We start from the raw sequence: 12,835 nt of genomic DNA, 5'->3' as shown, positions 1-12,835 counted from the left end.
AGAAGGGTATCAGACTTGGTAAAGTAGAGGGTCAGCGAAAAATGGGAAGACCCTCAACAAAATGGACTGAAACAGTGGCTGTAACAATGGGCTCAAAAAGAGCAATGATTTTAAGGATGGTGCACGACTGGGCAGTATTTTGTTCTGTTGTACATAGAGTCACTATGAGTCAGAATTAACTCGACAGCACCTAACAACAACAATGTCTATACAGAATTTTCTTTAAGGGGAGGTTACTACTAAGTTATCGTTAAAGTCCCATTCAGATTTTAAAATGTCAACACCTTTAGTCATAATTATAAGCTTTTTCTACGCTTTTATCACTATAGCTAGCATATTTCTGGATAGCCCATGCTCATCTCTAAGTTTAAACATTTTAAGTTTTTTAATATTCATTTTAATAATTATGAAAATGTTTAAACCCACAGAAAAATTGAAAGAATTTTCCTCCTCACATAGATTCACCAACTGTTCACTCTGTGCCACACTATTTCACCAAACCATCTGAAAATAGGCTGTAGACATCATGACAGTCCCTTCCTAAACACTTCAGCATGCATCTGCCAAAAGCCGGGATCCCCCTCCTTCACCACCACAGCACCGTTAGTACACTCAAGAAAATCATCATTTCAGTATTATTCAACAGACACGCCACACTCAAATTCCCTCATCTGTCCCCAAATGGCCTTTACAGTTGTCCCCCCTCCCACAATCCATTCAAGGTCCAGGCACTGCATTTGGCTGTTGTGTATTTTTTATCTCCCCAATCTAGAACAGTTCTCCCCTTAACTCATCTCCACCTACCACTTCATCCTGTTCTTCAGAACATTGAGCCCTTTGAGGAATTCAGTCCGCTGTCTTACATAATACCCCACATTCCAGATTTGTCTATTTCCTCACGGTTAGAGCCAGATCAAAGGCTTCTAGCAAGAACATCAGACAGGTAGGTCATGCTGTGCACCTCACTGCATAAGGAAGCACATAATGTGAAGCCATCTCTCCACTGGACATGCCAAGCTCAATCACTCAGTAAATGTGGTGGCCACCAGATGACTCTATTTTAAAGGCATACTTTTCTCTTCATAAGTAAGAAGTAATACAGAAAAGACAAAACCAGAATGCTCCTTAAAAGCAAGCACGGTGAGATTTTGGCTTGCTTACTTTGGATACATCATCAGGAAAGATCAACTGCTAGAAAAGGACATCACATTTGGTAAAGTAGAGGGTCAATGAAAACAGGGGAAACCCTCACGGAGATGGACTGACACAATAGCCACAACAAGGGACACAAACATACCAACAATCATGAACATGGCACAGGACTGAGCAACGTTTTGTTCTGTTATACATAAGGTCGCTAAGTCAGGACCAACTCAGTGACAACTACCACTAGCCATTAGAGAGATAAGAATCACAACTACAACAAGATACCATCTCACCCCAACATTAGTGGCACTAATTGAAAAAAAAAAACAGAAAATAACAAATGTTGGAGAGGCTGTGGGGAGACTGGAACTGCTGGTAGGAATGCAAAATGGTACAATCACTATGGAAAACAATATGGTGTTTTCTTAAAAGCTAGAAATAGAAATACCATATGATCCAGCAATCCCACTGCTAGGAATATATCCTAAAGAAAGAAGAGCCATCACACGAATAGACACATGCACACCCATGTTCACCTGCAGCATTATTCACAGTAGCAAAAAGATGGTAACAACCTAAATGCCCATCAACAGACGAATGGATAAACAACCTATGGTACATACACAGAACAGAATACTACGCAACAGTAAAGAACAATGATGAACGTGCAAAACATCTCACAACATGGATAAATCTGGAGGGCATCGTGCTGAGTGAAATAAGTCAATCACAAAAGGACAAATATTATATGAGACCACTATTATAAAAATCTAAGAAAAGGTTTACACACAGAAAGAAATAATCTTTGATGGTTATGAGGGAAGAGAGCACTGGGGAGGGAAAAACACTAGACAGTAGATAAGTGGTAACTCTAAAGAAGGGCAAGACAATACACAATACTGGGGAAGTCTGCACAACCTGACGAAGGCAAAGTCATAGAACCTTCACAGACACATCTGAACTCCTGGAGGGACCTAGTTACTGGGCTAAGGGCTGAGGACCTTGTCTGGTGGGACATCTAGCTCAATTGGCATAAGGGAGTTTATGAAGAAAATGTTGTACATTCTACTTTGGTGAGTACTGTCTGGGGTCTTAAAAGCCTGTGAGCAGCCATCTAGGATACTTCACTGGTCTCACCCCTTCGGGAGCAAGGAAGATGAAGAAAACTAAAGATACAAGGGAAAGATTAGTCCAAAGGACTAAGGGACCACATCTACCATGGCCTCCACCAGACTGAGTCCAGTACAACGAGATGGTGCCTGGCTACCACCACTGACTGCTCTGACAGGGATCACAATAGAGAGTCCCGGACAGAGCTGCAGAAAAATGTGGAACAAAATTCTAACTCAAAAAGAAAGACCAGGCTTGCTGGCCTGACAGAGACTAGAGAAACCCTGAGAGTATGGCCCCTGGATACCCTTTCAGCTCAGTAACGAGATCACTCCTGAGGTTCACCCTTTAGCCACAGATCGAAAAGGCCCATGGAACAAAACAAGACTAACGGTGTGCACCAGCCCTGGGGCAGGGACTGGAAGGCAGGAGGGAACAGGAAAGCTGGTAATAGGGAACCCAGGGTTGAGAAAGGAGAGTGTTGACATGTTGTGGGGTTGTTAACCAATGTCAAAGAACAATGTGTGTACTATTTTATGAGAAACTAGTTTGTTCTGTAAACCTTAATCTAAAGTACAATATAAATAAATATGTTAAAAAGCAAAAAAAAAATTAAATTCAGACTTACATACAAAAAAAAAAGTTCTATACTTGACTATGGTGAGTAGCATCTGCGGTCTTAAAAGACTGCTGGCGGCCATCTAACGTCCATCTACTGGTCCCATCCTGGCTGGTGCAAAGGCAAATGAAGAAAACTAAAGGCACCAGGGAAAGATCAGTTTAAAGGACTAACGGGCCACAACTACCACAACCTCCACTAGACTGAGCCCAGAACAACTAGATGGTGCCCAATTACCACCGATTGCTCTGACAGGGATGACAAAAGAGGGTCCTAGACAGAGCAGGAGAAAAATGGAGAACAAAATTCAAATTCACACACAAAAAAAGACCAGACTTGCTGGCCTGACAAGGACTGGCGAAACTCCAAGAATATGGCCCCTGGGCACCCTTTTAACTCAGTACTGAAGTCACTCCTGAGGTTCACCCTTCAGCCAAAGATCAGACAGGTCTATAGGGCGAACAATAACACACGGAGTAATCTGCTTCACAGTTCAATCATGTATACGAGACTAAATGGGCACATCAGCCCAAAAGCAAAGACGAGAAGGCAGGAAAACTGGACAAACGGCAACGGGGAAACTGGGTAGAGATGGGGAAAGTGTTGACACATCCCAGGGTTGCCAACCAATGTCACAAAACAATTTGGGTATTAATTGTTTACTGAGAAACTAATTTGCTCTGTATACTTTATCCTAAAGTACAATAATTATCAAGAAAATATGCAGAGTAATAATTTGAGACTACTTGAGTATTTTGTTCCCCAAAAATCTTCTTCTTAATGGTTTTAGATCCACTGATGATCCTTGTCTAATTCAATTATTACACTGATGATTACTAAAGAGTGATTTTTTTTTTTTAATTCTTTTACTCCTTCCACATTTATTAACTGGCATTCCTATGATTTTTGTTTTTTTGTAGAGAATACCTTTTCTCTCCCCACCCCCCACTCTTTTTTTTTTTTCTTTTTATCACAGTAGGCTCATGGACTTCTGTTTTTTAAATCACTATGTCTTCATTATTCTTTTTGATTCTCAAATCATCTCAAATTTGACCTTTGTGAGCCTCTTCAAACCTGCTCCTACGTCCTTCTGACATGATCACATTAGCCTTTGGGGACTTTCTTAATTTTTCAGTATCAGTCACTTCTCCAGGGAACTCTAGTTCCTTTTAGCAAGAAATGGTATTTAGAATTCAAAATCTGGACACTAGGTGTGTTTTCCTGAATCGCACTTCGATGTAATTTTAACAGGATCTTATTCTCTTCCTCAACGCCCACATCACACTTTCTTTAAGGCTTTGGAAAATATTCCAAGGTTGGAGTTACTTTGAAGCCTATGATTTTAAGGTTTATCTAATGAAGATGTTATTTCTCTTTGCTGCTTCCTTACCGTTTGTTTTTATAATACGTTTAAGATCTATGCAATATATGATAAAAGATCACCTGTTTATCCATATAATAAAATAATTACTATTTTATCCTATCCATATCCTCATTCAGAAAACATCAAAGAACACTGCATGCTTACTGCCTGTAAGCACGCATATAGATGTTCTGCGTGACTATATACACACACATAAATGTGCAGTGTTTCCTTATTAGTAGCCACAGGTTACTCAGATAATACCAGTGATTAAAAATGCATCCTTTTCAACAATAAAAAGACAAAAAACCCAATTAAGAAACAGGCAAAGGATACAAACAGACATTCTCCAAACGTATACAAATAGCCAATAAGCACAAGCACAGATGCCGAACATTAGTTCTCAGAGAAATGTAAATCAAAACCACAGTGAGATACTATTTCACACTCACGAGGGTGGGTAAAATCAAGAAGACAATAACAAGGGTTGATGAGGATGTGGAGAAACTGGAACCCTCATATCCTGATGGTAGGAGTGTAAAATAATGCAGCCACTTTGGAAAACAATTCAGCGGTTCCTCAAAACATTAAACACAGAACTGCCATGTTGCTGTTGTTAAGTGCCACAGAATTGGTTCTGACTCATAGCAACTCTATGTACAACAGAACAAAACTCTGCCCGGTCCTGCGCCATCCTCACAATCATTGTTAATGGTTGAACCCACTGCTGCAGCCACTGTGTCAATCCATCTCATTGAGGGTCTTCTTTTTCACTGATCATTTACTTTACCAATCATGAGCAATTCCCCTCCAATGTACATATCCAAGAGAACTGACAATACATATACACACAAAAACCTGTATACTAATGTTCACAGTAGCATTATTTTTAGTAGCCAAAAAGCAGAAACAACCCAAATGTCCATCAACTGGCAAATGAATAAACAAAATGTAGTATACTCATACCATAGAATATTATTCAGCAGTAAAAAGTACTGATGCACACTAAAACATGGATAAACCTTGAAAACATAACGCTAAATTAAAGAAGCCAGTTCACAAAAGGCCACATATTGTATGATTCCAATCACATAAAACGTCCAGAAAAGGCAAATCCATAGAAAGAGGAAGTAGATTAGTAGCTGTGAGGACCTGGGGCAGTGGGGGATACAAACAGATAACGAGTGGGCACAAGGTTTCTTTTTGGGGTGATAAAAAACGTTCTGAAAGTAGACAGTGGTGATGTTTGCACAACTGTGAATACACTAAAAACCAAAGAATTGCAGGTGAATTTTATAGTATGTGAATTACATCTCAAAAAAAAAAAATGTATTCTTTGCCATGGAGTGGTTTTGTTTAGCAGTGAACTCGACATCCAGCATCAAATTTGAAGGGGGAAAAAAAACGACACAGTATTTCCTTTAATACCTGAAAACACCCTGTCAATTTCCCAACACGCTGAGTATCAGTTCTCCAAATACTTTTAGGACTAAGTAAATGTTTCTACTTAAATTTTTCATTTAAGTAGTAGTTCAAACTGCCTGCAGGAACTTTAAGACTATAAACTTGTCTATTATCATTAATTTCTTCAAATAGGTAACATACATGGTTTAAAAAAAAATTGCTAACATATAGAGGGTATACAGTAAAAAGCTGACCTCACTTCCACTCCTATCCCCCAATCGTCTAACTCCTTACCTTAGAATAATCACTTTCAGTTTTCATGCCTATAGGAAGCCATGTGTGGTATATATGTACGCATGTTTGATTTTCAAAGATTAGAGAATACTTAACATATCCTTCTGCACTCTAGTTTAACACTAACAATGTTTCTTGTAGATCTTGCTATAGGCATATTTACCGAGCGTCCTCATTTAACAGCTTCACAGTAGTTCACTGTATTGGTATACAATAATTTATTAACTATCCAGTATTAGTGGACTGAGCAACCCTGGTGGCACAGTGGTTAAATGCTAGGCTGCTAACCAAACCCACCAGCTGCTCTACAGGAGAAGGAGGTGGCAGTCTGCTTCTGTGAAGATTACAGCCTAGGAAACCCTGTGGGGCAGTTGTACTCTGTCCTATAGGGTCGCTGTGAGTTGGAATCGACTCAAAGGCAATGGGTTTGGTCTGGGTTTTATTAGGGGACTGAGTGGCTACTTTCTTTTTTTTTTTTCTTTTTTTGCTATTATAAACTATATGCCAGTGAACATGTTTAGTTGTCATTTCCTACTTTTGAAAACATACCTATGGGATAAATAAAATAAAACTGGGAAGTCTAAGGTATATTTATTCCAGACTTCGATAGATCTTGCTAAATTGCCTTCCAAAGACACTTTATCAATTTACTCTCCCTCTAAAAAAAGGATGTGACTGCCAGTTTGCCCTTGCCAACATATAGCATCAAACTTTTTTTGAGCTCTGACAATTTGACAGGGAAAAAATGGTACTTCACTGCAGTGCTAATTTGCAATTTACTAATTATAAGTGAAGATGACATCTTTTGCTTTAATGTCATTATCGTTTATACTTTTTTTTATGAACTATTATTCTTACCCTTAATCCACTGTCTTTTGGCTTATTGGTCTTTTGCTAATTAATTTGCCCTAAACTGTCAAATATATTACAAATATTTCCCTCAACTTTTCTTTTTTTAATTTTGCTTATGACTTTTTTCTCCATAGAAATCCTAAATTTTTACATTGCAAAATGTGTCTGTTTTAATGTCTTGTTTTCTGTCATGTTTAAAGAAGCCATTGCTATTCAATTTTTCTAAATAATTCTATTTTTTCAGGTACTATAATTATCAGTTTACTCCAAATATTTATGTAAAATTCATTTTAGCACAAAGGCTTTAAGTATACATAACAGCTTTTCCAAGTCCAAATACTTTAGAGAATCAGAAAAGGGATTGTTTTGAAACACGAAAAACCAACAGAGTACTCATTCAAATAGCTGACATTTAAAACCCAAGAAAATTCCCAACAGATTAAAAGTGCTAGATCACTTAAAAAAACAGGTCTTTCTCAAAAGTCATGTAGCTAGTTGCTATACCTGACCATTTCCTAATGAATTTTACAAACAAATGTGAAACAATATTCAACTTGAGATTTCTATAACCTGTCCATTATACTATTTAAAATATTCTCTCCCTCAAATGACTTTTATCACTAAATATCTTTCATGTTCAATTTTAACATGCAGTTTACATGTAAGTATGTAGTTTACATACTACTAACTTTAGTATGACAGTTTCCACGCAGAGAAGCTACTCCTATATGCATTATGAATAAGATGTTCATTACTAATTTATAATTCACACATGATAAAATTGATCCAATTAAATGTTTAAAACCTTCTTTAGACCTCTTTTTACTGAAGAATAAAAAAAAAAAGACCCTAGAGGAAAATGTGATCCATTTGCAACCAAATGAACAAAGTTAACTTACCATGTGTGGAGCACTGATTGTTGCCTGGAAACCTGCAAAACAAGACGAGAACTACTGATACACGCAGCAGCAAAAACATACTTCATACTCCATACAATTCTTTTTCAACATCCGTAAGTTACTTTCCACAATAATTATTCTGGTTTTGATAATCTCAAGAAAATAAAACTTTTATTTTGTACTTTAGAGTACTGCTATACAGCAGTTAAAATTAGAAAATAAAATCACGCCAAAGGCTAAGGTGCTCATCTTCCAGTAACACAGTCCCTCTATTTCTAAGTTTCTTCTTCTGTGTAGTTAGCTAAGAAGAGAAGAATTTCAGTAAGTTGAGAATTGACAGATTTGTGACTTGTTCTTTACTTCAGATTTATAAAAAAGAAAATATGTTTCTGTATATAATGGGTATGTTCCTACCGTTTGCAAAATTAAATTGCTTCATATTTCTGGCAACTTTAAAAAAGCTGAAGCAACTAGTAGCTGAACTAGTTTAAGAGACAAATAAACTACTTCGGTTTAGTCTTTATACTATTATCTAATATTGATTCATACAATCTTTTCTTGGTTTTTGGCTTTTAGTTTCTTTTCTTCCAGCGCGGCTTTCTCAAAACTTATTTACCTGCTTCTGCCTCTGAAGCAATTTTCACTGAGCGGTGGTAGCAGGTGCCTTCGGGGTTCAGAAGGTCCCCAGGATCTTCTATGCTGACTGTGCTTCAAAAGAAGATAGCATGGCAGCTGGCCGACAGAATCCTGAGGCACTTCTAAGCCTCAAAGGCGCCCACTGCCAAGGCTCAGCAGTTCAGCAAAACCTGCTTCAGGAGAAGGAGTTAAATAAGGAACTTTCTAAAAACAAACACAAGCAAAATTATCAGGGTAAATGAAGCAGAAAGTCAGTAATACCTTCATTACACTTAATTCCTTTAAAAACTGACAGAAAAAATTAATGCTAATGCAAAAAGCAATCTTTAGTCAGCATTAGTATCTCTAAGGAAAACTCAATACTCAGCTACAACTAACGTTTACGTTTTCATTAGAAGTATATTTTAAGAAAAAATTCTTCAAAATTTTTTACATACATATTATATGCTGTTTGAAAGAATATAGAAGACATGTCATACATAATATCAGATTATTAAAATGAGTTATATTTGTGATTAAGAAACTTACTAAGGTATAACACTCAGATTAGAAAGATAACAGTAGATAAATATCTGTACCCCAGCCGAGTTTTATCTATAAAAATGACAGAGTCACTGAGGGAAAATGTGACATTTTCAGAAATCCAGATCTTACCTATTGATTGTGGGGAATCCATGTAAGGATTACACTTTGCATAGTGGGAGCGATCTGTAGCCAGCATTACTTCAAATACTTTATCTGTCTTGATGATTCCATTTTCTGAAATGAATGAGGCAAATATTTTAAGCAGGGGAAATGACATGTTCAGGTGTATTTTAGAATAATTATCCCGGCTGCAGTGTAGAGACTGAATTAGAGGAAAGAAACATTGGAAGTTGTTGCAATGGCCCAGGTAATGGCAACCTGGTCTTTAATAATGACAGTAAGGATAGAGAAAAGTAGAAAGATCTGAGTTATATTTAGCAGGGAATGTATACCTGACTGATTGGATATGGGGGTAGGAGTGAGGATAATGGTCAAGATGGTGATGCCACTCACTGATTTGAGAAATCCTAGGGAAGTTACTTATGGGAAGTTATTTATTCAGTTAGGGGCTATGGAACATAAAAGGGGGAGAAATTGCACAGTTAGTCAGGCATACGGATCTGGGGCTCAGGAAAGAGATCTGGGATAGAGATATAGATTTCCATTTACATAGATGGCAACAGAAACAACGGAAATGAACTGAATATGTCCAGGGAAAAAGACATAGAGAAGGCAAACAAAAGCCAACATTTAAGAGATATGCAAAGAAAATTGGAGTCTTCAATGATGATGAGAAGGAGCAATACAGAGGTGGGATGAAAACCATGAAGATCTAAAAGCCCAAGAAAGAAGAGAAATGTTCAAGAAGGAAAGTAAGGTCAATAAATATAATATTTATAAATAAATACACATTTGGTTTCCCCAAACAAGTTTTTGAGACTAAGTATAATACGTTAAAATAACCCTCCTGGTACCATGCATAAAGTTATTATGTAACATCCTTATCTGCTCATTCAATATGCTTATTGACTGTCTAATACATACCAGACGCAGTGCTACACGCTTAGGATTACAAGAATAAGTAAGACAGCAATAGTTCCTGCTCTCACAGATCTTAAAATCTGTAAGAGTTTATTAAATGTATGAACTTGACTTTAACAATCTAAATTTGTTTAGTTTGGCTGAATTATGAATGACCATTTAAAAATGAGACTATTTTTGTAAAAGCATCATGAGAAGTTTTAGATACTCATTTATGCAAACTAATTTAATATATTCATCAACTGTGGAGCTTCCAGGTTCTGGAGAGTAATGACGGCCACCAGAATCTGAATTTCTCCACATATCCTCTGAAAACACCTAAACTTAGGTCAAAAAGACCACAAATAAAACCATACATAACCCACAGCTTCACATTTATAGGAGACAGAGAATATCCAGAGAAGTCTGAATACTCAAACTTTACCTATAAGTAGAAAAATAAACAACAAATCTCCTGCTACTGATGGAAGCCTGCGGGTACAGAGAGCAGAAGTTGGTGGGATGAGACTTAAAAGACTCCAAAAACAGAGGAGGAGGAAGCATGGGACACAAATAAGTACAGACAAAATCACTCCCAGAAAAAAGAAGCCGAACAGTAAGTGATACAACAATAATCACAGGTCTGGACCTGAAAGTTTGCAGCACTGGCTGGCTGTAAGGGGCTTCAAAGTCAGTGAGCGAGCAAGGGGTGCCAAGGCCACTCAAAGGAGAGAGAACTGGCTTTTTCAACAAATAGTGCTGGGACAATTGGATACTCTTATGCAAGAGAATGTTTGACCTCATACCATAAACAAAAATTATTTGAAGATGGACCAAAAACATAATTTAGGAGTTAAAACTATAAAACTCTTAGAAGAAAATATTGGGGTAAATCTTCATGACCTTGGATTTGGTAATGGCTTCTAAGACATGACACCAAATGCACAAGAAACAAAATTTCATCAAAATTAAAAACTTCTGTGCTTCAAAAGGCACTATAAAAAAAGTGAAATGACAACCCACAGAATGGGAGGAAATATTTACAAAACATACATCTGACAAGTGACTCATCTGTAGAATATATAGAGAACAACTCAAAAATAAAAAGACAACCCAATTAAAAATTGAGCAAAGGATGTGAACAGGTATTTCTCCAAAGATCTATAAATGGCCAATATGGACATGAAAAGATGCTCAACATAATGAGTCATTCTAACCAAAAACAACCCGTTGCCGTTGAGTCAGTCCTAACTCATAGCGACCCAACAGAACAGAGTAGAACTACCCCACGGGGTTTTCAAGGAGTGGTTGCTGGATTCAAAGTGCCAAGCTTTTGGGTTAGCAGCCCTAGCTCCTAACCTTGGTGCTATTAGGGCCTCAATTAGTCATCAGGGAAATGCAAATCAAAACCACAATGCGGGGAGCCACCAAGTGAGATACCATTTCACATCCACTAGGACTGCTATGGAGCCCTGGTGGCACAGTGGTCAAGAGCTTGGCTGCTAACCAAGAGGTTGGCAGTTCAAATCCACCAGCTGCTCCTTGGAAACCCTATGTGATGTTCCACTCTGTCCTACAGGGTCGCTCTGAGTTGGAATCGACTTGACGGCAACAGGTTTTAGGATTGCTATGGAGTCCTTGGGTGGTGCAAACAGATGCGCTTCACTGCAAACTGTAAGGCCAGAGGTTCAAGTCTACCCAGAGGCACTTTAGAAAAAAGGCTTTAGAGAACTACTTGCCAAAAACTAGCCGTTAGAAATCCTATGGAGCACAAATCTACCGACACAGATAAGGATGCCACGAGTCAGTCCACTCAACGGCAACTGGGATTTTTTTTTTTTTTTTTAGGACAGCTACAACAAAAAAAATTTTTTGTTATAATTAAAACTAAGGAGCCCTGGTAGCACAGTGGTTGAAGCAATTGACTGCTAACCAAAAGGTGGTGTTCGAAACCACGAAGGAGAAAGATGTGGCACTCTGCTTCCATAGGTTTACAGCCTTGGAAATTCTGTGGGGTCACCATGAGTCAGAAACTGCTTGGCTCCAGTGGGTTTTTGGCATAATTAAAATCACCACTTATCTAACTGTGGTGGCTTGCGTGTTGCTGTGATGCTGGAAGCTTACCACTGGTAATTTCAAATGCCAGCAAGGTCACTCATGGTGGACAGGTTCCAGTGGAGCATCCAAACAAAAAAAGACTAGGAAGAAGGACCTGGCAATGTACTTCTGAAAAGTTGGCCAGTGAAAACCCTAGGAATAGCAGCAGAACACTGTCTGATAGAGTGCTAGAAGATGAGCCCCTCAGGTTGGAAGGCACTCAAAATACAACCAAGGAAGAGCTGCACCCTCCAAGTAAAGTGAACCTTAATGATGTGGATGAAGGAGAGTTTTTGGAACTTCATTTGCAGGTGTGATGAGACTCAAAATGAGAAGAAACAGCAGCAAACATTCATTAGTAATAGGAACATGGAATGTATGAAGTATGAATCTAGGAAAATTGGATGTTGTCAAAAATTAAATGGAACATTTGAAGATCAATATCCTAAGCATTAGTGAGGTGAAATGGACTAGGACTGGCCATTTTGAATCAGACAATCATATGGGCTACTATGCTGGGAATGAAGACTGAAGTGGTACAGCATCACATTTATCATCAAAAAGAATATTTCAAGATCTATTCTCAAGTACAATGCTCTCAGTGACAGGATAATACCCATACACCTACAAGGAAGACCGGTTAGTATCACTATTATTCAAATTTATGCACCAACCACTAAGGCCAAAGATGAAGAAATTGAAGATTTGTACCAACTTCTGCAGTCTGAAATAGATGCAACAAGCCATCAAGATGCACTGATAATTACCGGTAATTGCAATGCGAAAGTCAGAAACAAAAAAGGATCCATAGTTGGAAAACATGGACTTAGCGATAGAAAATACGCTAGTAATTGCGTTATGGAGTTTTCA

At 38.0% G+C, this 12,835-nt stretch overlaps 1 protein-coding gene across 2 annotated transcripts in view; it reads right to left on the bottom strand.

The window, feature by feature from the left end:
• Positions 1 to 12,835, bottom strand: part of PCMT1 (protein-L-isoaspartate (D-aspartate) O-methyltransferase) — a 51,894-nt gene that overhangs the window by 18,503 nt on the left and 20,556 nt on the right. For both annotated transcript variants that reach the window (XM_049903428.1, XM_049903419.1), the window contains exons 2-3: positions 8,978 to 9,082; positions 7,688 to 7,719 (exon numbers count right to left, since the gene is read on the bottom strand). In XM_049903428.1, the coding sequence (XP_049759385.1) occupies positions 7,688 to 7,719; positions 8,978 to 9,082 (137 nt within the window). The remainder of the gene's footprint in view (positions 1 to 7,687; positions 7,720 to 8,977; positions 9,083 to 12,835) is intronic.

This window comes from Elephas maximus, chromosome 1, assembly GCF_024166365.1.
Source record: "Elephas maximus indicus isolate mEleMax1 chromosome 1, mEleMax1 primary haplotype, whole genome shotgun sequence".
Lineage (NCBI taxonomy): Eukaryota > Metazoa > Chordata > Mammalia > Proboscidea > Elephantidae > Elephas > Elephas maximus.
This window is presented reverse-complemented; position numbering and strand designations above follow the sequence as displayed.